The sequence below is a fragment of the Onthophagus taurus genome, chromosome 11 (assembly GCF_036711975.1).
Source record: "Onthophagus taurus isolate NC chromosome 11, IU_Otau_3.0, whole genome shotgun sequence".
In the NCBI taxonomy this organism is placed as follows: domain Eukaryota; kingdom Metazoa; phylum Arthropoda; class Insecta; order Coleoptera; family Scarabaeidae; genus Onthophagus; species Onthophagus taurus.
In genome coordinates, this window is record NC_091976.1 from 6,258,022 (window position 1) to 6,283,004 (window position 24,983).

General features: G+C 34.9%; 4 protein-coding genes across 4 annotated transcripts in view; 1 reads left to right on the forward strand and 3 right to left on the reverse strand.

The window, feature by feature from the left end:
- The window catches only part of LOC111414325 (uncharacterized), a 190,907-nt gene that overhangs the window by 2,575 nt on the left and 163,349 nt on the right, over positions 1–24,983 (reverse strand). The window contains exon 2 of the mRNA XM_071200568.1: positions 479–3,118. The gene's annotated coding sequence lies outside the window, so the exon portion shown is untranslated. The remainder of the gene's footprint in view (positions 1–478; positions 3,119–24,983) is intronic.
- LOC139432028 (uncharacterized) lies at positions 3,721–4,383 on the reverse strand. The gene has a single exon (XM_071200358.1). The coding sequence runs from the start codon at positions 4,381–4,383 to the stop codon at positions 3,721–3,723; it is 663 nt and encodes a 220-aa protein (XP_071056459.1).
- LOC139432029 (uncharacterized) lies at positions 5,884–10,956 on the forward strand. Its single transcript, XM_071200359.1, has one exon. The coding sequence runs from the start codon at positions 5,884–5,886 to the stop codon at positions 10,954–10,956; it is 5,073 nt and encodes a 1,690-aa protein (XP_071056460.1).
- On the reverse strand, positions 18,170–20,679 carry LOC111416278 (piggyBac transposable element-derived protein 4-like). The gene is made up of 2 exons (XM_023048247.2): positions 18,554–20,679; positions 18,170–18,499 (listed from the first exon to the last, which is right to left on the reverse strand). The coding sequence occupies exons 1-2, from the start codon at positions 20,113–20,115 to the stop codon at positions 18,259–18,261; spliced, it is 1,803 nt and encodes a 600-aa protein (XP_022904015.2). The 5' UTR covers positions 20,116–20,679; the 3' UTR covers positions 18,170–18,258.

Genomic DNA, 24,983 nt, shown 5'->3' on the forward strand with positions numbered 1-24,983 from the left:
TTACGTTTACTTTGTAAGCGATACATATCGACGTGAATCCAAATAAGATAGAAAAATTGAAATCTAAATTTTCCCTACCTAATTTTTGCTTTCGTTAGTATTCATTTTAGGAAACTATGATCAATACAAAAGTTTATTGAGTAATTTTTATCTACATTTGAGAGTACTTCGTATTCTCAATTCTCACAATTTTTGTTTAATCGAAGCCATTAAAAAAATATTACGCTGACGGACGTAACTCAAAAAAAATTGAACAAAAATAAAATTGAAGTATACTCATATGTAAATAAAAATTACACAATAAACTTTTGTATTAAACATAATTTTCTAAAATAAATATTAACGGCAATAAAAAGCTGTTTCCATATTTTTAACAGCAAATTGGAATCGAAAAACATCGATCAAAACCGGAAATATATAACTTTGCTATTGATTTCAATTTTGCTACTTTAAATTACGCTGTATAATATATATTTACCACTCCTGATAAAGCATTGTAATTGGTTTTATAGGACCTTTTGCACCATCCACCATCGGCAATTACTGTTATAAACGGTATACCGTCGTCGTCAACATCACCAACTTGTGTTGCTAAAGAAGCTTCTTCTTTTCCAGCTTCAATCATTGTTGCCCAGGCTGTTTTAGTTACAACAGAGGAAAGTTTCTTATGTTCTTCGTTATATCGGCGATTAGACATTGGCGGAATGGACATAACAGAGTGTGTTTCTTCTAATGTAGAATAATCAGCGCCAGTAGAAATTGTAGCCAAAACAGTAGCGCTATTTATGTCCATAATGGTATTGTCAGATATTGGATCGTTACATATTTCTTGTTCGATACCACAGTTCTTACATTTTAATGTAAAAACACTTATTAGTCCAGACCTTTTCTCCTTTACTAACTCCATGTTAATTATTGAACAATTAAAAAGGGGTATGCACAGTATTGTTTAAAATTTGATGAAAAAGATATTTTACATCGAAAATTCTGCGTCCGCTGATACACTCTTGCGGGTTTTCAATTGTTTCGATATTATCTGTCGACTGTCTTTCCAGGATGTTAAGACTGTTAAAAAATTTACTCAATTTTAAATTTCCTACTTCAAATAATCAACTATATTTTTATGATACTATATTTTAGTATATTGTGTTGTATAGATGTTAACTTTATTCTAATCTTTTACAAAATAAAACTGACTTTGTGAATAATTCATTAAAACTTTGGTAATATATACATACCCTAAATCAACAGAAATCTCATCTAACGAACGGTCTGTGGTTATATTATGGGAAACATTTTTTCTGCATGTACGAATAAATGTCACAATAATTCTTGAATAGTTTAAAAGTGCATGTTTTATCTGATAACTAATATTTTTAAATTGTGTCAAATTGGGTAATATTTAAAGTGAAGTTAAAAATTCGTACTTACTTGTGCCCTGCTTTATTTCTCAAAAAATTTCGTTTTTTTGACAACACCTTTGAAGGTGGTTTTCTTGTTTTCCCCATAACTCTTAAAAAGTCACTATCTCAAACTTAAATAACTAATAACTATACACACGTAAACACTAAATTAACAATAATTAACACTAAATTTCAAAAAACTTTACTTTAACCAATATAACGAAAATCTCTGTGTACCTTGTTCACCCAAGACAACTCGAGGAAGGAATGTTTCAAAAACTTCTTGACTTTTAGAAAAACAAAGTAGTAAAATAAACCCTTTTTTGTTATGGGATGTAAAAACGAGTTGGTTTCAATACCTGCGTCTCTCTAGTACCAAAATTAAACAGTTATATTCTTACGTAAAGAAATAAAATAAATACATTTTAGTTAGTGTGTAAAAAGGGACTGATTTCAGTACCTGCGTCTCTCTAGTACAAAAATTCCAAAGTTATATTTTAGGTAAAGAAATGAAATAAATTTAAGTATTTCTTAAATATTTAGAACAGTAAAAGATTTCGTTGAGGATTATATTTATTTTTGTTTTACAAAATTTATAAACATATTCAATTATTGAGATTCCTAAATACATAATCTTCAGTTGATTCAAAACCGAAAAGTCTAATGTTAAAATGTTGTAACATACTTCAGATGCCTTCAGGAAGAACATGAAAGTACATGAAAACGTATACATTGTATCAAAATAATTCATGTTAAAAAATAATGCAAATAAATTTCATTAATTTTAATCAATAATAAAAATCTAACTCAACAATTATTGCATTTGTGCACACTGTGTAGGAGTACTATTTATTATAATATATTTAATTTATATTCTGGATTTTTTTAATTTTTAGTTCTATAATTGAATTTACATCAAATTTTTGTTACTTTTATTTAACGTTCATATCTTAATTAAATTATTAAAACGAAACGTAAGAATTCGGATCGATATACCTACTTTAAAAAATGGTAAGTTATATTTCGTTTCATATTATTTTGTGCTTTTACGGTTAATTCCTAAAGAATGAATTTGTATTTCTACGAAGTCGTAAAAGATTTAATGGTAGATAGGGTACGCACGATCTCGCAAAAACTGGTACGCCACACCACCAATCCTTTGAGGGCGGGGCTAATACAAAAATTAGGAAATTATTACAATATTTCGGCGTGGGAATTTCTCATTTTCCTCCTTTATTTTATGAAATATCAAAAAATTTTATTTAGAAAAAGTGTTCGTTTAATAAATATCTACGCCTCTTCTGAGCCCTTTTAGAAATGCTTCTTAATAATCTCGGTAATTAACAATAATTAATCAAATATCTCGCAGAAGAAGCATAGATTTTCCATTTTTAAACAACTTTTGTTTGAAACTTTTTTTGATATTTCAAACCGTTAACGCGTATTGTTGGAAATACGTTTGTCGTGGCGGTCGAAGCCCCTTAACAATACTTTCCTTTTCAATCTTCTTGTCACTCACTTGTCACTATTCGTTAACAAGCCTGCTATAAACAGTTTTTAGATTATTTCTTAGACAACTAAAAATCAAAAATTTGAACATTAATTCAATCGGTAAAGAAGCTGTTCTTGTGTTCTATGCTATCAGCGCCAAAGGTATCACGGGTCACAACTAAATTTATTATTGACGCATGCTTATACGGAATTAACACAGCATGCTCTTCTGCTCCCTGTTCACGATCTCCTTATATACCCCGGCACTCCAACTGTTTTTTCCTCGTTTCTGATTGGCTCTTAGCTTCGCGCCCTTTTCAAAATTCTTGCTTCGAAACTAGCGTCATCTCTTGATTTTTCTCGGAATTAACCTTCAAAATTAAATTCTTTTTTCGTTGATTTCTCCCTTATTCCTTTATGAAACGTAATAAAACTTCGTATTCAACGTTGTCTTTTCTTGTTTTCAGACATACATTGGAGTACACGCCAAATTTCAACAATGAGTAAAGTTAGAAAAATTCAAATTTAAATCAAGGATTTCTTCCTCAAAATAACGTTAAAATCTCAAAAGATGGATGAAAAATGTGCTTTAGGAGCTGAACTATAATAATTGATACTTTTGGAAGCAAACAAAACGGTTTAAGATAAGATTTTCACCAACAAAAAATCTCTCTGTCACAATTTCTAGGTTATGTTCTCTCGGTGAACTAAGAGAATGTTAAAATTATCACAATGGATTAAAATAGTATCCCATGTATTTATTGGTTCTCCCAATACCTTCAATGCCATGACGTGTGCATTAAACTTATCAACGGTCTATCTCAAATTACAGTGATTTTCTTTTCCAACATTTATTTGGTAGATCGAACAAAGCCTTAAGGTGATTATGAATAATTAGCCTTTCGTTTTCATATCTATCCTTCAACATATTCCACGCTAAAGAATAGTTTTCATTAGATGTTTCCAATGCTGCCAAAAGATTTAATGGTTCGTTTTGTAAACTACTTCGTAGGTATCGAAACTTTTCTGATGATGTTAATTTATCATTATTATGAACCGCAGACAAGAAAGCATCTTTGAAAGGTAACCAATCTGTATATTCTCCACTGAATTTTGGAAGAGTTAAAGCCAGTAGATGAATGTTCTTCATATGTATCGACTCAGTATGACTCGAACAGCCCTGAACTGAATTGCTTTGACAAGAATTACCTTGTAAAAAGTTACGTGCTCTTGAGATAACCCCATAAAAGGTATCTTCAAACTCTTTTCTTGATTCCGTAGCGTTTCGTAACTCTGTTTCATCCATTTCCTCTATTAAATCTTGAATTTCTTCATATCTATCTAAAAGATTATCTGCTTTCTCTAATCGTACCCTTAATTCCGTCTCTGCTTTTGAATCTCCTCGTTGATAGGTGCCAACAAACGTAGCAAATTTAGTAAGAGAGCTTTTAACGTTGCCTCTTTTACGTTTTAATTGTACTAAATCCATTTTACTTAATTGTTTATTATTTTTTATTTTATGCGAGTGAGACTAGGAACGATCAAAAAGGAATCAATGAAAGGAACTTACCGTTTTTCTCTCGTCTTGTGTATAACGTACAACATCGGTAATCTACCACAATGTTGCGTAATGTCGCCCAATCTCGTCTGATGCACCACGTTCTTCTTGTAACGTAGCCGACTTCTTGCTTGATTATTGTTTATTCTTGAAAGTATGCGGTTCGAAGGACCAAAATATGTTTGTTAAAATGATTTACTGGTTTTTTTAAGAATTCAACTATTAATATTTAACACCTTTATTACGAAACCATACGAAACCGTACAACAACGACATGATTCTTACACTTTCTTAATCTAACGGTTCTAACCTCTTCTTATTAGGTTTTTACGTGTAGGCAAGGTAGAACCCTAAATAAAATTGCAGATTTCTATAACATTTTGTTTATATTGTGATTGACGTGAGCCGTCAGATCCTCATTTATATATTAGTTCTAAGTTTTTTATTTCGTCATGGCTCAACATTAATAAAACTTCTTTTAAGTATTCACATAATCGCGAAGAAGTGTGATCTAATAAGCTTTGTAATTTTATTTCAGCACTAGTTTCTGTTATGACTGTGCTGACTGTTATGGCATCCTTAGATGGATAGCACTCTTTCTTTGCTCGTTGCAAAACACTGTAGCATAGGTATAATTTCTTGTCGCTAGTCCTAACCACTTCATATTGTCTTCTGGACAAATCGGCTTCTACAAACATCGCCAAAGCGTCTTGCGGTGACATTTGTCTAGCGGCCTCGGCAGTACTGGCAGCGGAAAATGCTGTTTAATATATTTGTCCTCATCTTGGGAAAACTATACGTCTATGTCTTTTACTACTCGAGAAGTAGATACGTTTCCACATTCACGTAATTTCATTTGCGCTGCATATATTTGTTCAACTACCGATGAACTTCGCAATTCTGTTGTTTTTCTTCTCTTGGTTCGTTCGCTTGATTTCTCAAAGCATTTTGCTTTAAAAATACTTCATGTTTTTTATGAGTGTTTAGGCAACCCAAATAACAAACCAAATTTTATGTAACCATGACAATTTTGTCGATTTCAAATGTTACAAATAAAACAAGCAGCCATTATTGTATTCGTTATTAAAACGACGCCTTTTATTCGATCCTCTGAAGAATTCAACTTAGAACCCCAATTCAAGTAAGAAATTTCCAATTTTTCTTTCGAACCAACACCTACAATTATTCCCGACATTTGTCGCGCGAACATTTGGTCCTTCGAGCCGGATTGTCGGTATTACCGGATTGTCGGTATTTTCTCTTTTCCCCGGTTATCGGAAACATCTTCGCCAGCGTGCGTTGTTGGGCCCTTCGTTGCCGCGCTTTAATTCCCGGTACCTTGGGGTGATCCGGACGCACGACGCTGTTTCCGAGATTCCTTTTCCCTTAATTTATATTTAATTTCGTTTATTTTGAATTTATTTATTCACCATGACAACGACAACTGATAAATTACAAAAGGCCGTTTTAAAAAGGACTAGTTTGCTTAATAGATTAAATGAAACTCTTACCTACGGCCAAAACTTGATCTCGGAAGAAGATAAATGTATCTTTTCTGCACGGGCAGACCGCGTTGATATTGTTTATGATCAATTTCAAGACATTCACAACCAGATCATGGGTTTTATCTCAGATGGTGACTTCCCACAACATGATGAGGTAAGGAAAGAAGTTGATAAAGCTTATTTTACCATCAAATCGATCCTTATAAAAAATAAATCGTCACCTGCACCTATTCCTATTCCGCAATCATGTCCAAAACTAAACAAAATCATAATTCCTGTTTTTGACGGCAATTACAAAAATTGGCCGACCTTTTTCGATTTATTTAATACAATGATTAATGACAATGATTCATTATCAGCCGTAGCCAAATATCAATATCTTCTCACTTCACTGTCCGGAGAAGCGTTAAATTTAATAAAAGGTCTTCCTGTGACCAATGACAACTATATAATTGCCTATAACTCGTTAAAGGGGAGGTACCAGAATAAACGTCATCTTGCTACTTTATATTTTAACGAGATCGTTGCTCTGAAACCAATACAAGAAGAGTCATCGAAATCTTTTAGGTTTTTAATAGATACCTTCAAAGAAAATATAGACGGTTTTCGGATGCTTAATTTTCCCGTTGATCAATGGGACTTTCTTTTGTTTAATATTCTTCTTCAGAAGTTAAACATTTCTACAAAAACCAAGTTTGAATCCGAACATACCACCTTTGAAATTCCAACATACCTTCAATTAATTAATTTCCTAGAAAACCAAGCAAAGGCTTTCGATTCAGTGTTACTCACATCTGATAAACTTTCCATGAACAAAAACAAACCTTTTCAAAATTATCGTGGCAAAACATCGGTTAACCTCAAAACTGAAGATGTAAAACTATCTTTTAAATGCATATTATGCCCAGAATCACATTCAATATATCGTTGTTCTAAGTTTCTTGCAAAATCAGCTTCAGAAAGATTATCCATAGCAAGAGATCACAATCTCTGTCGCAACTGCTTAAACAAAAATCACAATACAAGTTCTTGTACATCCAATTATCGCTGTCATTCCTGCGATCAACGTCATCACACATTGCTACATTTTGAAACTAAGAAGCAACCAACTATGCATGTAGGGACGACTGCATGTAATAATGGCAACGTATCCATAGAAGGCGCTAATCATCAGGTCATTTTACCTATCGCGTTCGTACAGATTCGTGATCATTTTGGTCGACTTCATTTGGCAAGAGCTTTATTAGACTCTGGGAGCATGTCTAATTTTATTACCACCAAACTATCGCAAAGACTTCGGTTGCCACGTAAAAGTCATTCATTGGAGATTCATGGATTGAACTCTATGACATCAATTTGTAATAAGGGCATCGTTAATTGCAAGATTCAATCTTGTCAATCCCAAAATTTCTCTTGTGATCTGAAAGCCATTGTTACTCCGTCTATTTGTTCTGCTCAACCTTCATTATCACGTATCATTAATTCTTACGATCATCTTAAATGTTTGGATTTTCATCCTGAACATAATACCTCAGTCAAAGATGTTGATCTACTATTGGGAGCAGAATTAGTTCCTCAAATTTTTACTGGTGGTCGTGTCTGCGGTGGTCAGAACGATCCTATTGCTTTACATTCCGTCTTTGGATGGATATTAATGGGAAAATCTCAATTATCGACATCGACTTCATTATCAACTTGCGTTTCTACGACTGATGATTCTATTGATTCAGTAATTCAACGTTTTTGGGAATTGGAATCAATTTCTGAAAATAAAACAATGTCTTTAGAAGAAGAACAATGTGAAGATCACTACAAGAATACTTATCGACGAGACGTATCCGGAAGATTCATCGTATCTTTACCCTTCAAGAAGGATGAATCTGTTCTGGGAAATTCATACAACATCGCCTTAAAAAGATTTACTTTATTGGAAAATCGCCTACTGAAAAATGTGTCGTTACATAAAAAATACGTTGATTTCATGAGAGATTATCTTGAGACTAATCATATGTCCCTCATTCCTTCTCCAGATATTACGTCTATTAAATATTATATTCCTCATCATTGCATAATTCGTGATGATAATCAATTGTCAAAATTTAGAGTAGTCTTTGATGCCTCTGCGTTATCATCTAATGGCAAATCGTTAAATGATGTTCTGTTGATTGGTCCAAAATTGCAACAGAGTATCGTTAATATTTTAATCAATTTCCGATTTTTTAAATACGCATTCACTTGTGATATTCAGCAGATGTACCGGCAGATTTTAATCTCCCCTTCAGATCGAACATTTCAAAACATTTTATGGCGTTTTTCCCCTGAAGAACCGGTACAGTCATATCAATTAAACACGGTTACTTATGGCGTTTCTTCAGCACCGTTCTTAGCTCTCAGAACAATTCTTGAATTGGCTAATGTGTACTCAAATGACTATCCTAAAGCTTCCCATGTACTGAAACACAACGTTTACGTTGATGACATTGTCACTGGAGCTTCCACTATTAATGAGACACTTACGCTACAACAAGAATTAATAAACCTTCTCAACAAAGGCGGGTTTAAATTAAGAAAATGGGCCAGTAACAACCTTGATGTTCTAACTGCGGTTTCCGAATCCGATTTACAACGACCCATCTCCATGGACTATGATGAAACATGTTCCGTTAAGGTCCTCGGTCTTCAGTGGGATCCTTGCTCCGATCAGTTTTCCTTTTCATATACATCCCATGAATCACCTTGCAATAAGAGAACCATCTTATCAGACATTGCTAGGATTTTTGATCCGCTCGGATTTCTAACACCATGCACATTTAAAGCCAAGCATTTCATTCAACAATTATGGTCCCTTCATCTCGATTGGGATGAATCGCCCCCGTCAAGCATCCATTCCGAATGGAAAACCTTTAAACATAATCTTAGTTTATTATCCGATATTCATTTACCTCGTTTGATCATTCCTGATCAACCCGAACACATCCAACTTCATCTTTTCTGTGATGCATCGCAAACGGGTTACTGCGCTGTCGCATACCTTAGATGTTCCACATCCAATCTCATAACGACTTCGTTCGTTTGCGCCAAATCACGTGTGGCCCCTTTAAAGACGATTTCAGTCCCTCGACTGGAACTTTGTGGAGCCACCTTGTTGGCCGATTTATTTTCATCAATCACCAACACACTGTCGAATTTACCTGTCGATTTAGTCGTTGCGTGGACCGATTCACAAGTGGTACTTCACTGGCTTCATTCAGCTCCGTGTAGATGGAAAATCTTCGTAGCCAACAGAGTCTCTCATATACAAAACGCATTACCTCCCTCATCGTGGCGTTATGTGCCTTCTCATGATAATCCAGCCGATTGTGGTTTCCGTGGTTTATGTCCAAGTCAATTGTCATCTTTTAATCTTTGGTGGAATGGTCCATCATGGTTGAAAGAAGATTCCGATCAGTGGCCAGTTAACCCCATTTTCAAATATGAAAATAATGAAGCAATTGCTAAAGAGAGCAAACCTATTTTAGTAAATTGTGGGGAAAATCAAACACATTTTCTGGATCACTTACTTACTAAATTTTCTTCCTTATCAAAAATCCAAAGAATTATTTCGTACATAAGACGGTTTATTCTACTTTCTAAGAAAAACCGCAACGTTAATTTATTCTCATCATTTTCACAATTTGAACTGCAAGATTCACTTCATGTTCTCATAAAACATGTTCAAAATCAACATTTTTCGTGTGTCTTCAATGCTCTTATCAAAAACCAGTTGGTAACAAAACCCTTTCGTAAACTCACACCCTTCATCGATCGTGACGGGTTGCTCAGGGTGGGTGGACGATTAAGACATTCGGATATACCATACGAACATAAACATCCTTTATTACTGCCGTGTGATTCAAGACTAAGTGAATTAATAATCGAAACAATTCATCGTGAATATTTACATCCTGGTCAACGCACCCTTCATGGATTATTGGCTCAACGGTATTGGATCCTGTCTCCGCGAAGAGCAATCCATCGCGTGTTATTTAAATGCATCAGATGTTTCCGGATGAATCCACGGCCACAAGTTCCATTGATGGCCGACCTACCAAAGTACAGAATATCAGAAGTGAAGGCATTCTCAGCAGCAGGAGTCGATTTTGCAGGTCCCATACGCACTACCATGAACCGATCACGGGGATCTCGTTCTGTAAAATCGTATCTGTGTATTTTTCTTTGTATGTCTACTAAAGCTGTTCATCTGGAGTTGGTTACAGATCTTACGACTGATGCTTTCATCGCGGCTCTCCGAAGATTCCTCTCTAGAAGAGGGAATTGCATCAATTTGTATAGTGACCAAGGAACTAATTTTATTGGAGCGAACAACAAGTTAAAAGAGATTGCCGAAGCTACTGGTTCGACTTTCGGCATTCAGTGGCATTTCCACCCTCCAGGAGCACCTCACTTTAACGGATTGGTTGAAGCTGGGGTCAAATCTGTGAAGAGTCATTTATTAAGAGTAATTGGAGAACAAATACTTACCTTCGAAGAAGTGTACACAGTGATAACTCAAATCGAAGCAGTGTTAAACTCAAGACCGTTATGCCCTTTGTCAAGCGATCCCAACGACTTGCTGCCCTTGACACCATCACATTTTTTATGTTTGGAACCGTTAAATGTGGAATTACCTAGTCCAGACTTTACCAAGAGTCCAATAAACCGTCTCGACCGTTGGAATTTGCTGCAGCGTATGGTACAAGATTTTTGGGGCCGTTGGCGGACTGAATATCTACATACCTTGCAGCAACGTATGAAATGGAACAAAATCACTCCTATGATTAAAATGGGAGACATGGTGGTCATTAAGGATGAACAGCGTCCCCCATTGCAATGGACGATCGGACGCGTAGTGGAAATACATCCAGCGCAAGATGGCGTTGTACGGGTAGTGGTTGTGAAGACCGCTAACGGAAGATTAATGCGCCCCGTCGCAAAGTTATCTGTATTACCCGTCAATTGAATTTTGTATTTTATTTCTTTTCGCTATTTATTTATTTGTTTTCTTTTTTAATTCATCATTGTATTTTGTATTGTTATTATTATTCAAATATTAATTGTTAAAAAATAATATTTTTTGGTGGGTGGAATGTTTAGGCAACCCAAATAACAAACCAAATTTTATGTAACCATGACAATTTTGTCGATTTCAAATGTTACAAATAAAACAAGCAGCCATTATTGTATTCGTTATTAAAACGACGCCTTTTATTCGATCCTCTGAAGAATTCAACTTAGAACCCCAATTCAAGTAAGAAATTTCCAATTTTTCTTTCGAACCAACACCTACAATTATTCCCGACATTTGTCGCGCGAACAATGAGCATCTTGCCATTTAGTCCTAAGTTTGTATTTTAAAATTCTTATTTGTTGAGAAACATTTGCCTTCTCGTCTTCATTAAAATTATTATCGGTAACTAAATAGTTTTCCATGAAAACTAATTTTTCTGACAAAGTTTTTTCTGGACAATTTCGCATGATATCGTAAAGATGTCTACGGGTTACTACTTTGGAATCCTTTGGAAATGTATGAAATCTTACCAATACCACTTTTAAATCCCACATTTTGATTATCTTTATAGCAACCAAATACAGAACACCGCATTTTTCTATTGTTTGCGTTGAACTTTTTAGGTTATTTTTTCTATAAAGTAGACAGTTATTTCAATAATTATAAATTAGGTACTATAACATACCAATTACCATAACTGTTTAATCATATAATGTAAAAATAAGCACTATAACACTTCACAAAGTTCTAGTTTTAGTTCAATATAAAGTTCCTTTATTCTAATTTTTTAAACGCCACTCTCTTAGTGACGTCTCGCATGCATTGTCCGCCATCTTGACGATGCGCAATAGCTTACCTGTAGATTTCTAGTATTATGATTTGAACATATTGTTCTAACACATGTAAACGGTACTTCCAAATACTTTTAAGTCTAACGAAATCCAACGAAGCTGTTCTTCCCATCCATGGCTTGTATGGTGTTACATTCGGGTTTCTTTGGTTTGTTGTACGGTTCAGAATATACACAGCTGTATTCACAGCTTCTGCCCACAAATAAGTCGGCAAATCTTTGTTTATATCATAGAACAAGCACTTTCTACTATTATTATATGTTCTCTCTCCGCTTTATCATTGTGTTCATGACAATAAGGTGAACATGTTACAAAGTCTATTACCTTTTTCTTTAAGAAATCTTGAAACTGTTCCTTTGTGTACTCTTGGCCATTGTCAGTACGAATGTTTTGAAATTATCTACACTTTTCTAAAGCCAGTAGCGTCATCTTTAAATAGAACAAAGTACAGACATCCACTTATGGAGGGAATGAGACTACACAAGTCCGTATGTATGAACTACCCCGGTTTAGTGTTTTTCGGTTCTGCTTTGTCAAATGGTAATTTATGCTGTTTATCATACTGACACCCATCACACGTGGTCATGTGATATTCGATTTATGACACCCTTCTGTTGCCATTTCTTTCATCGTTTTGAAGTTAATATGGCCTAAACATGAAGGGGTTATTAGGCGTTGCCGACACTATCATATTTACTAAATCAAACGGAACTTCACACTTTCCTACTCGCTTCATCTTTTCTATCTGGACGAAGTCCCGGTCACAACTCAAGTAAGAGTGACCGGAAATTAAGTATTTCTAGTTGACTTCGTCGATATAGCCCTTTGCAATTAAATACATCCTTAAAAAAAATGTTCGTGGTTTTGAGTAATGCAATTAAATTTGTAACTAGAAATTTGGACGCCACAGACATCGAACGCTATGATAGTTTGATAAATCAGTTAATAGAGAAACAAATTAATTTGGTTACGAATAATGATCGTTTTCTCAGGTACTTGAATGAGACAAACGAAAAGTTAAACTATAATTTTCAACAATTAATGTATAAATTGGATCAGATTGAAAATCGATTTTGGCCCATCAGCCGTGATACACTTCTCTCCGAACAAACCGAAGTTCTTGAACATTTAAACAGAAAAATATACGAAATTATAGAAATAATAAATTTAGCTAAGAGAAATATTTTGCATTCTCTGTTAATTGCACCAGAAGAACTCCTTAAAGAATTAAAAGACATTGATTTAGATTCTACACATAAATTTCCTTTCGAAGTCATCCTATAACACATCTATCTTATTGAAACTTTGGTTGAGCTTAAAGCCTATCAAAAGTTTTATGTTTACACCTTTATTTTACAAATACGTTAATCACGAATGAAGAATATCAGTATTTTGAATTAAATCCGCTGCCAACACCACTTAATGGTGCGTAAGTTGAGATAGAACCCTCCTCTAGATACATCGCTACTAACGATAATGTTTAGTTTCTAATGGATGGCCAATGTCATCACTTGAGACAAAATGAATATTTATGTTACAATCAGCGTTCCACGCTATGATAAAACCAATTGCGAATTTGAAATTATAACGCACGGCAATCTCACAAATTGTAAGTTTTTTGAAGTAGAAATTAACGATTATAAAATAATAGAGACTAGGGTAACGTCTCTATTATTTTATAATCGTTAACCCCACAAATAAAAGAAGTAAAAGAAATCTGTGGAAAATATAATAGAAATCTCCGATTAAGAGGAACGTATCGATTAGATCATATTAATAATTGTAAATATAACATTGATAATATTATTCTTCAAAATTATTTTAAAAATGTTAAGCTAGAGCAAAACCTTATTCCAAAATTAATATTAGGAAATGTAAGGGTTGCACAACGTCCTTATATCGTTTTAAAAATATAAGTAACCTTGTTCAGGAAAATTATGTAAAAATATCTCCTCTAACAAATAATATGTTAATCAATAATGTAACTCTTGGTCTATTGACATTCTTCTGTATCGTATGTGTTACTATTTTAACCTACAACAAATGCAGGGTATACAATAGAAACCAGAGAAAGTATTCTGAGATTCAGGAGAATCCAAAATTTAGGGGTGGAGGAGTTTTATAGCATCATCTATGCTAAATTCCTGGAAATGAAGGAAGAATGTCGCACCACCAGACATCTCATTAGAGAAGGGGTTTTAAGTTAAGTTAGTTTTTATCCGTCGCATTGTCACTGTCGTTTGAATAAATTAGTTTAAAGTTTCTTTTTAAAAACTTTGGTTTTACTGAAAGGACCTTAACTCGCGTGCACGAGTTGATTCTTCCTCTTTTAAGACCAACCTTTGCAGTGTGTGGATGTTGAAAACGAATATATAACGACTTATATAAAAAGTCGACATTTCGAAATTGTTGTTGCGTAGAATTTTGGGTCGATTTGTATTCGTATTTGGCGGCATCTATTAATTTTTCGTTTGGAAATTGTTCGACGATTACGGTTTTACTGGATTTGTAGCACATTTTTTTTTACAAAGATTAATACGCTCATATAATAAGTGCCCGTCAATCCGAGTATAGTAGTGTTGATTTATATTTTTATTGTAAAATTTTAACTTTTAACGTGGATTTTAATGTGTTTATACTTCATAATTTTTAACTTGTATACTTGTGATAAGCCTATATATCAGCAACAGAATGGATTTAATATGTTGCTAAAATCTAGTGTTGTATTATTAATGTCACTGATGAAGGCGTAAGCCGCAACCGGTTAGACAGTAAATATAAGGACCAAGAAAAGTATTGTTTTTATTTAATTTATATTACAAAACACAAAGAAGATACACAAAAGCGTCTGTAGAAAATATTATTTTGTTATTATTAGATGGTCATAGTAGCCACAAAAGCTTTGAAGCCTTACAGTATGCAAAACAAAACGGAATTGTAATATTTTGCTTTCCTGTCCACTGTTCCCATCATGTCCAGCCCCTGGACGTGGGATTTTTTCGACCCTTGCAAACTTATTACGGACAAGAAATTCTACTTTGGTTGCGACAGAATCCTGGCAGAATTGTAACCCAGTTCCAAATAGCATCTTCTACATATTTGACTTTTCTTAACCTCTTGTTGGGTTTATCATTTTTTTCTTCATCGTCAACTCCCTCTTCGGCATTTGTATGTTCTACCTTTTTCTTGGAATTTTGAACTCAACAAACCAGTGTTCTCTGATTTTTGAACAAATGTCTGCTGGAGCAGATTTTTCTAGAAAAATTCGAATAACTATAATTCAAATATGTAAAAATATACAGGGTGTTCTATATAAAAAACTAAAGTAGGTAGCGACTTCCGGTATAACCGGAAGAGCAAGAAATCTGAAAATATTTTAGTCGAAGAGATCGTAATTGATAATACTTAAGTCTGAATTCTCAAATTTTTATTTTCGCCAGAACCCCAGAAACGTCTAATGACCGGTCTCGCTGAGACACCTGTATGAGAGACACCCATGTAAAGAGAGTTTTAGATATAGGTTATGAAATAAACGGTTATCCTGACTAGGTGTTTTTTATTTTAAGTGTTACTAAATATTAATACTAAATATCAAATATATAAAAAATGGCGCAGTCATACTAGAAGATATATGTTCAAGAAGAATAAAGTGTTATAAATAAATTTTAAAATGGAAAACGCTAGAATTCCATGTTGCCTAGTGCTCGAAGGCAACCTTAGCCAAAATTTTAAAAAGTTTAAGCAAAATTTCGAAATTTATATGATGGCAACAGGAAAAGACGGGAAATCAGATGAAGTGAAAGTTGCCATACTTTTAAATATTATTGGAGAGGAAATATGCTGTGCAAGTATTTAATACGTTACGGTTATCGGATGAAGAAAGAAAAAAATATACAGGAAGGTTGTGGATGCCTTTGAGGCTTATACAACTCCGAGAAAAAACATAATATATGAGAGATTCAAATTTTTTAATAGAAAACAAGAAGAGATGGAAACATTTGATCATTTTGTTACGGAATTGAAGAAATTATCAATGTCATGCGAATTTGGAGATCAGAAAGATTCTCTGATTAGAGATCGAATTGTTCTAGGTGTATCAAATAAAGGTTTGCAAGAAATGTTATTAAGTCGTGAGGGTTTGACTCTTGAAAAAGCTGAAATAGAATGTCGAACTGCTGAAATTACGAAATCTCATGTGGAAAATATGAAAAATGTTGAAGTTAATAAAACAATAAAGAAAAATGACTAACAAAAGAATATTAAAGGTAAATATTGCGACGTTAAAAAAGAAAAAAAATTGAAAACCAAAATTTTGTATGTGGAATCAGGACTGATAAAACGTCACAAATAAAAAAAAAACAATTCCCAGGAAGTGGGTTGGGCGCCACTTATTTGACTCAAGCTCAATAAGAAAGCTTTGCCGATTTTTAGGGCAAGTCCCGGTTCCAAACACAAAAAAATGAAAACAACAACAAAAATCCGCGTATTTAACGCCGTTGGACAGGGTAACAAAACAAAAAAAATATACATTTAATACTTTAAAGTGTATCCGAAATCACTTCCTTTTTGTTTATATACAGGGTGATTCACATAAGAACCGACACAGAGCAGGGACATGTAGAGGACAATAAATTAAGGTGATTTAACGCAACTTTCCTCAGGGATACCAAGTTGTATCCCTGAGGAGTTATAGGCCTTCAAAGTTGAGTGTTAAATTTTTAAAACATTCAATATCTTCGTAATACAGTAAGTTAGAAATACCAAATTTGGTATACGTTATGAGTGTACCAAGGGTATTAATTGGTAGCAAATTGAGATCAATTGAAGCAATTCAAAGGGTTGATTATGGGTGATGGTACCGTAAATTTTAACAGACTTTTTTAGCCGTTTGGCGGATTTAATACATTATTACCTCATTTAATGTGGAATTTAATTCTAAAACTTTTTTTATCCTTATTATTTTTTAAAAAACTTTGTCGTTTTCATAAAAAAATCAAATAACTAAAGACACGTATTTCGTTAATATTACTTAAAATCAGCGAAAATTCGAAATTATTTGCGTTAGTTGATTTTTTAGTTATTGCTTACTGTTTGTTTTGAAAATGTCCGGAAAATTTTCATTTAGCGAACAAGTGGACATGTTGTTAGTGCTAGGTTTCTGTGAAGGAAACTGCAGAAGGAGTGTTGAAGAATATAGGAGAAAATATCCTAATCGCGTGATCCCCAATAGAGAAACATTTTCCAATGTTGAAAGACGGGCTCGAGAAACGGGCAAGTTTTTCAGTAATACTCGCGAGGGTGTTAGTGCGATTAGGGCCCAAGATGAAGAACTTGTTTTAAACATAGTTGAAGGTGAACCAAGAAACAAACTGGCATATCGCAAAGTTCTATACACCGACTTCTTAGGCGCAACCTACTTCACCCGTACAATATTCAAAAGGTACAGGAGTTGTTGCCTGAAGATTTACTTAAGCGAGTAACTTTTTGTGGACTTATTTTAGATCAAAATGTTCATTTTCAAAAGAAAATTCTCTTCACCGACGAGGCTTGTTTTACCCGCAGGGGCATTACAAACTTACATAATTACCATCAATATTGTGATGTAAACCTACATTTATTAGTTCCACGTCACTTCCAACGGGAGTTTAAGTTAAATGTTTGGATTGGTATAATTGACCGCTACCTAATTGGTCCGGTTATTTTACCAAATAGATTAAATGGCGAAAATTATTTGGAATTTCTCCAAAACACTCTGCCAGATTTGTTTGACGAGGTACCACTACAACTCAGGCGGCAACACTGGTTCATGCATGATGGAGCACCGCCTCATTTTAGTATTATTGTGAGGGATTTTTTGAATCGCCAGTATCCAAATAAATGGATAGGACGTGGAAATAATTGCCCACTACTTTGGCCCCCGAGGTCACCAGACTTAAATAAATGTGATTATTTTCTTTGGGGAATGCTAAAAGAATCTGTATATTCTTCTTCATTTGCGTCACAATCATCGCATTGTGGCATCGCAATACGGAGAAATGTAATAGCATAAGGAATAATCGTCAATTATTAGAAAGAGTGGATTTCAATTTTCGCCGAAGAATAAATTTATGCTTGAGAGAAAACGGTGGCCATTTTCAACAATTTTTATAAATTATAAGTGTTTAACAAATTTTTGTTTCTATTATTGTTTAACCCTTTCTTTACCATGCACAAATGCAATTGCAATGTCTCTATTCCCGGATTTTTTGAAGTGCCGTCAATCCCAGTGACGTATATATACGGCATATCAAAATTTGGACAAAAGCAATGAGAAATAACTTATTAGAAATTTTATTAACAGCAAATAATTTATATTAGTATGGCTTACATAATATATGAACATATTTTCTAAAAATATAACTTTTTAGTAAACTTCTTTTGTGTGATATTCACCAAAACAGGGAGAAACACACAATCCCACGTTGCATTCTCCGCACATATATCTGGAATCTCGTCTCTTCTTTTTGTCGCGAATTTTAGATTGTGAACAAACAATACATCTTCGAACTTTATTATTTGGTACGGTAGTCGGAAAATGCCATGCAGTACGGCGCTGAAGATTTGATGGAGTGAACTTGGTTTGTATGGTTTTTGGTATATTGTATCTGTAACAAAAAAATGTTTGTACTTATGACAAATTTAAAACCAGAATTACCTACCTCTCAAGCAACTGTCGAGTAAGGCTCAATTGAAAATCTGCTAGTGCCAATTTCTCTGGATGTTGGGTTAGGAATAGTGCATGACTATTCAAAACACATAAATCGAGAATGTGGAAGAACAACTTCTTGTACCACTTCAAGGTTTTTCTAACGCATTCTGTAGAACTGAGCATCATATCAGTCCTGTCAACTGCTCCCATATTTTGGTTGTAGTGGACTACACATTCGGGTTTTTTCACAAATTCTCCTGTGTTCCGGTCTTTCTTATTCTGTATCATTTGGTCTTTGTGAAAAGTTGTCAGCATGTTAACTTCCCGGCGATCTTTCCATCTGACTGCTAGAATATTGTCACTGGCCATCGATGTTGTCTCACCCTTCTTCAAATTACCTGATAAATTTGGCATTTGCTTTCTATTTGTCCTAACTGTACCGCATGTGTTCGTTTTGTGCTGAAATAAGTAGGTAGAAAGTGTTGGCGAGGTATACCAATTATCTGTAAAAAGAGAGTGCCCTTTATCCAAATAAGGTTGCATTAGTGTTGTTACAACTGATCCTGACACTCCCAGATCTTGATATAGCTCTATTTCTGTTTGCTTGCCTGTATATACGATAAAATTTAGAACATATCCTGTCTCACAATCGCACAACAGAAATAGTTTTATGCCAAAACGATGGCGTTTTGTTTTTATAAATTGTTTGAAGAGCAGCCTCCCTTTGAAAAGTACTAAGCTCTCGTCAATTACAAAGTTCTGGAACGGCGAAAAGTTATGGGCAAATGAAGTTTTAATTTTTTCGAAAACTCGTCGTAACTTATGGAAAGAGTCACCTTGAATTTGTTCAGCATTATCTGCGAAATGTAACATACGCAATATCATTTGAAAGCGGTTTCTTGACATCACTTTCCCAAATATCGGAGTGTGAAGTAATTCATCGGTCGACCAATTTTCCACAAGTTTATTTTTTCTATGGCGAGCAGCAAGTAGGAGTACGGCAATAAAATTGAAAAAATCTTCTTTAGTAATTGGGATCCAAATGATTTTTTTATTACAAGTCTGTTCTGAAGCATATTTATTGGTTTCGCTTATAATAATTTCCACTACCTCGTCATTCATAAATAAAAGAAAATAATTCATTTCTTTTAAAGGATTTTCCATGTTTTCTAATCGTGCACCAGAGTCTGCGCCACCAAAGTTATGTATTAAAGGCATAAATTGGCGCTTTTTCCACTCTATAGAAAAATTCTCATCCAAAGCATTTCTTACCTTTTTCATTGCTTCACTTTCGTTTTTTTTATTGCTCGCCTTCTCATTTATTTTATTCTCTGTTTCACTAAGACTTTCATTTTCGGGGCACAAAAAATCGTCATTCTCATCATCTTCACCACTTGCTTCACTATCTGTTGATTCAGGTTGATACTCACTTCCACTATCAACGTAAGGATCTTCATCGGAATCTAAACTATCCAAAATATTATTTATATCATCATCCGTGAGGCCGCATACACCAACATTACTCTTAACACGTTTTCTTTTTCGCGGCGGACCTTGATGACTTGACGCCATTTTACTTGTACTTTTGCAACGTGTCTCACGTCGTACTAGTTGTTCGTAACGGAAATAACTGCGACTGAACAGCGTTTTGCTAAAACCAATCGTTTAGAGGCTTTGCGATGTTTCGGGATTTTTCGGTATATATGCGGCAGTGGTTCCAATACCACGTATTTATAAACGTGTTAATACGACACTGGGCCTTTAGACACAATTAGACTGTCGTATAAATGTGACGGTGGGTCAAGAAGCATGCAAAAAAAGAAATAAGTGTCATATTTATCAGGCGGAGGGTTTAGAGACATTTCATCGGTGAACGTATATATACGGCAGTGGGACTGAGAGACAAGTTATGCTTTGCCGTATATACACGTCACTGGTAAAGAAAGGGTTAAGTTGTTTTTCTGTTAAATCATTTTTGTTTATTATTTATTTTGTTTTATTTGTGTTTTTAAGTAAAATTGATAAAAGGTGTTCGGTACTCCCATGGGCAGCTCCCTAAGTCCCATTTTGGCACAGGTTGTCATGGATGATCTGGTCACTAAAGCCTTGTCTGGGCTACCCTTCAGTCCTCCCTTTATATACAAATATGTTGACGACATTGTTTGTGCTGTCCCTTCTGATGGTGTCACCACTATTCTTGATGTGTTCAATGCATATAATGTGCGTCTTCAATTCACTGTTGAGACTGAGTCTAACTGTTCAGTTCCCTTTTTGGATTGTCGGTTGTTCAGGCAACCTGACGGTGCCCTCCTTATCGACTGGTACCGTAAAGAACAGCATACTGGAAGGTTTATTAATTATTTCTCTGGCCATCCCATACACCAGAAGATCAATACAGTGACTGCCATGGGAGATAGAATCACTAAGCTCTCCCGCTCATCCCTTCGAGAGAAGAATCTAAGGACTCTTAGCCAAATGTTTTATAACAATGGTTTCCCCAGGTCACTTGTTAACAAGCTCCTGTTTAATGTTACCAGAAATATGAATGTTTCCCTCACCAGACCGGTACCGTCTCGCGATGAATTGAGATTCTCGCTCCTGCCTTTTAATCCCCCAATTGACTCAAAAAATGGTTTCCATTCTACATTCTGACAATGTAAAGATTGCCAAATATAACTATAGACTATGCGACAGCTTTTCACCAACCTCAAGGACCCTACTCCAACCACTTTGAAGTCCAATGTCGTTTATAAAATTCCCTGTGGTGTGTGTAATGCTGTATATGTGGGTACGACTTCACAGTATCTAAAGAAACGCCTCAGTCAACATGAAGTGGATTGCCGTAACCACAGGGATAATAAGTCTGCCCTGGTTAACCACAACCTTTCCACGGGTCACAAGTTCGACTTCGATGCGGGCTCGATACTCTGTCAAGAGACCAACTATAAAAAAAGGCTTTTCCTTGAAATGGTTTATATTAATCAAGAACAGTCCTCGATCAACTCAAGGACTGACACCCAAAACTTGAGCATCATTTATAAATAGCTTTTGTCCAACAATGGCTACCCCCCCAACCCTGAAGTTTCGGGGATTTTCTTTTAACCTTGGTCCTTTTGAGTCCCTTTAAATTTCCCGCTAATTTGTCGATATATCGACCCCGTTATGCGCTTGCGCGTCCTTCGACAATATGGCGTACGTCTTTTTAACGTGTTTGTGCGTTGCTGTAGCTCTTGGAGTTTTTGGTTTTCTCCTCTCCTTGTGTTTTGGTTTTCACCTGCCTTGTGACTTTCGTTGGTTTTTTGACGCCGCCGTCGCCTGGTTTTCCAGTTCTTTTGCTGGTTGTTGCGGTCTTCAACCGTTGACATGCTTTTAACCTCACTTTTTTTGGCGCTCTGTCCGTAAGTTTATTGCGTCTAAATTTTTTGTTATCATTGTTCATTTTTTGATTTATTGTAGATTTAATGTTCTGATGAAGGCCTAAATAAAGACCGAAAGCTTAACGTTATAAAAGGATAGTTTTCTTTTAATCCAGCGCTTTGGCTGCTATACCCGATATTAATTTCGTTACAATTGGCTAACAAGTACAGCCGGTACTTCTACTCTACCTTTTTGGACAATGTTTCATCTGGAACAGCTGGTTATGCGAATGATTCAGGTTGGATGTGTCAGCCAGATTTTGTTAATTATATGCGCTATTTCATCGCCTTCGCGAAACCATCGCTCTACTCGCCGGTGATTCTTCTGATGGACAATCATTGTTCACATTTGTCTCTAGAAGCCATTGACTTGGCCGTTGAAAGTGGCGTTCATATCGTCACTTTACCACCGCACTGTAGTCACAGATTACAACCGTTGGACGTGTCTGTGTTTGGACCGGTGAAGTTTTATTACAAGTCTCAGTGTTCTGCTTGGCAAAAGAACAATGCAAACAAGGTAACACTCTTCTCAAAACTTGTTTTGTTTTGCCAATTTTAAACTAATTTCGTTTTAAATGTTTCTAGATATTAGAAATACGTCATATTGCTGGCTTGGCGTGTAAGGCTCTTGATCTGACTTTGACACCTAAAGTGATTAAGTCTGGTTTTAGAGCCACCGGCATATGTCCATACGATCCAGACATTTTTTCTGATGCCGACTTTGTTCAAGCTGTTGAGCCGAATGAGCCAGAGGTTGCCGCCGAGGGGCCCATCGATGAAAAGGATCAGCGTCGAATCGTGGTTGGGCTATTAGTTGGACGTGAGGAGGTTGTGCCCACAACACCTGGACCGTCATCTCGATCGACTTCTGTTAGCTGTCTTTTGGATGAAATTGGCCCCTTACAAGGCGCTTTACCCAAAAAATCATCAAATCGCGGCCGAAAGCCAATGAAAAGCGCGATTTTAACGTCTCCGGAAACCGTTGCTGCTTTGCATGAAAAAGCAGCAAAAAAGCGAGCTGCTCCAACGCCCATCAAAAATGCCAAACGCAAGGCAACACCTCCAGCCAAATCGCCGGCCAAACGCAAGAAGAAGGAGACTTCTGACGAAGAAGATTTAGACATTTGTCTTATCTGTTTGGACCTTCTGCCACCAAAATTAACGAAAGCCAATTCCATCAAATGCAACGGTGGCTGCGATCGGTTTGTGCATTTGAAATGCGCCGCTATGACGAATAGCTATTTTACATGCAAAAATTGCGAAACTGAAGAGGACGATGATTAATTAGAAAAAGTGCTATTTTCTTGATGTTTTTTGCCACTAGAGGCTGTATTGATGAATAAATTTAGATATTTCATATTTTTTTGGTGATTTTTCTTCATAATTTCGCATTTGTAGTACATTTTCCGGGGTGGCCCACAACCGGTTACAAAATTTTTTTTGGCGAAAAACAAGCTCTTAACAAAATTTGTGAAAAAAAATTTTCGGGAAATTAAAAAAAAAAATTTTTTTTAGTTAGCTACTGCCCTTAGCTTTCCATTGGTATCTAAAAGTCGTAAAAATTTTTACTTGAATTCAAGTTACGGGCAAAAAACGAAACCCGGCCCACAACCGGTTACATTGTCCTACCATTAGGATTAAGAAGTAGATTACAGAAAAAGTTACAAGAATTAAAGAATTAACAATAATTAGTACAAAATCGGGGAATAGATAAATAATTTAGTAATTGTTGAAAAACCTAATGGATCAATAAGATTGTCTTTAGACCCTCAAGACTTAAATAAAGAAATTCAAAGAAATTATTATGCTATTCCAACTATAGAGGATATTTGTTCAAAGTTGTCTGGGAAGAAATATTTTACGGTATTGGATTTAAAGGATGGGTACTACCAGGTTGAATTGGAGGATAAATCTAAAGATTTGACAACCTTTTCGACTAATTTTGGGTGTTATAACTTTAATAGATTGCCTTTTGGAATCATCAGTGTTCCAGAATTTTTCCAAATGTTGGTGGAAAAAAATTTTGGAGATATTCCTAATGTTTGTGTATATTTTGACGATATATAATTGCGACAAAAGACTTACAAACACATGATAAAATTTTAAAATTGGTTATGGAAAGAGCGAAGAAAATAAATATTAAATTTAACCCTGATAAAATACAATACAAAATAAATAAAATGAAATATTTAGGACACGTCTTTAGTAAAGAATATATAAAACCGGATATAGATAGAGTGAAAGCCATAAATAAAATAGCAGCACCAACAAACATGAAAGAATAACAGAATAATGGGAATGTTAAATTACTTAAGAGGATTTATAAAGAATTACAGCAACATCATTGAGCCTTTAAGGGAATTACTAAAAAAGGATACTGAATTTAAATGGTTATTAGTACATGAATCAGCTTTGACAAAATTAAAACAAATATTAACGACAGAGCCAGTCTTAAAGAAATTCGACCCTGAAAAAGATATAACGATACAATGTGATTAGTGGTTCGCACGAGAGTCTCGTTTTCGAGAGTCTCGCATGGTCTCGTCTCGTTTTCGAGACGATACTCGGACGAGACAAGACGAGACTTTCATTGGTCTCGTCTCGAGTCTCGTGCATGAAGTCTTGCGTCTCGTACGAGAGTCTCGCAGGTAAATATTTCTACGTGCGGACTTGAAAACCTAATAAAAATATACCGTATTTTCTCGAATCTAATCCGCACCCTTTTTACAAATTTTATATGCTCTAAAATCAAATGCGGATTACAATCGGATGTGGATTACATTGATAAACCAACGTTTTTTACCAAAAGTACATTTTTAAAATCGAGGTGCGGATAAGATTCGAGAAACTACGGTAAATAAAAAAAAACTTTTTAAAAGAACACGTTTTAATAATATTTTCAAAATGAATTAAAAAGTATAAAACAATTCTTTTTATTGAAAATATTGTATTCACTACTAATTATTCATTATATAATACCAAGAATTGTTTTTAAAAACCACTATTGGCGTTGTATGTATGTAG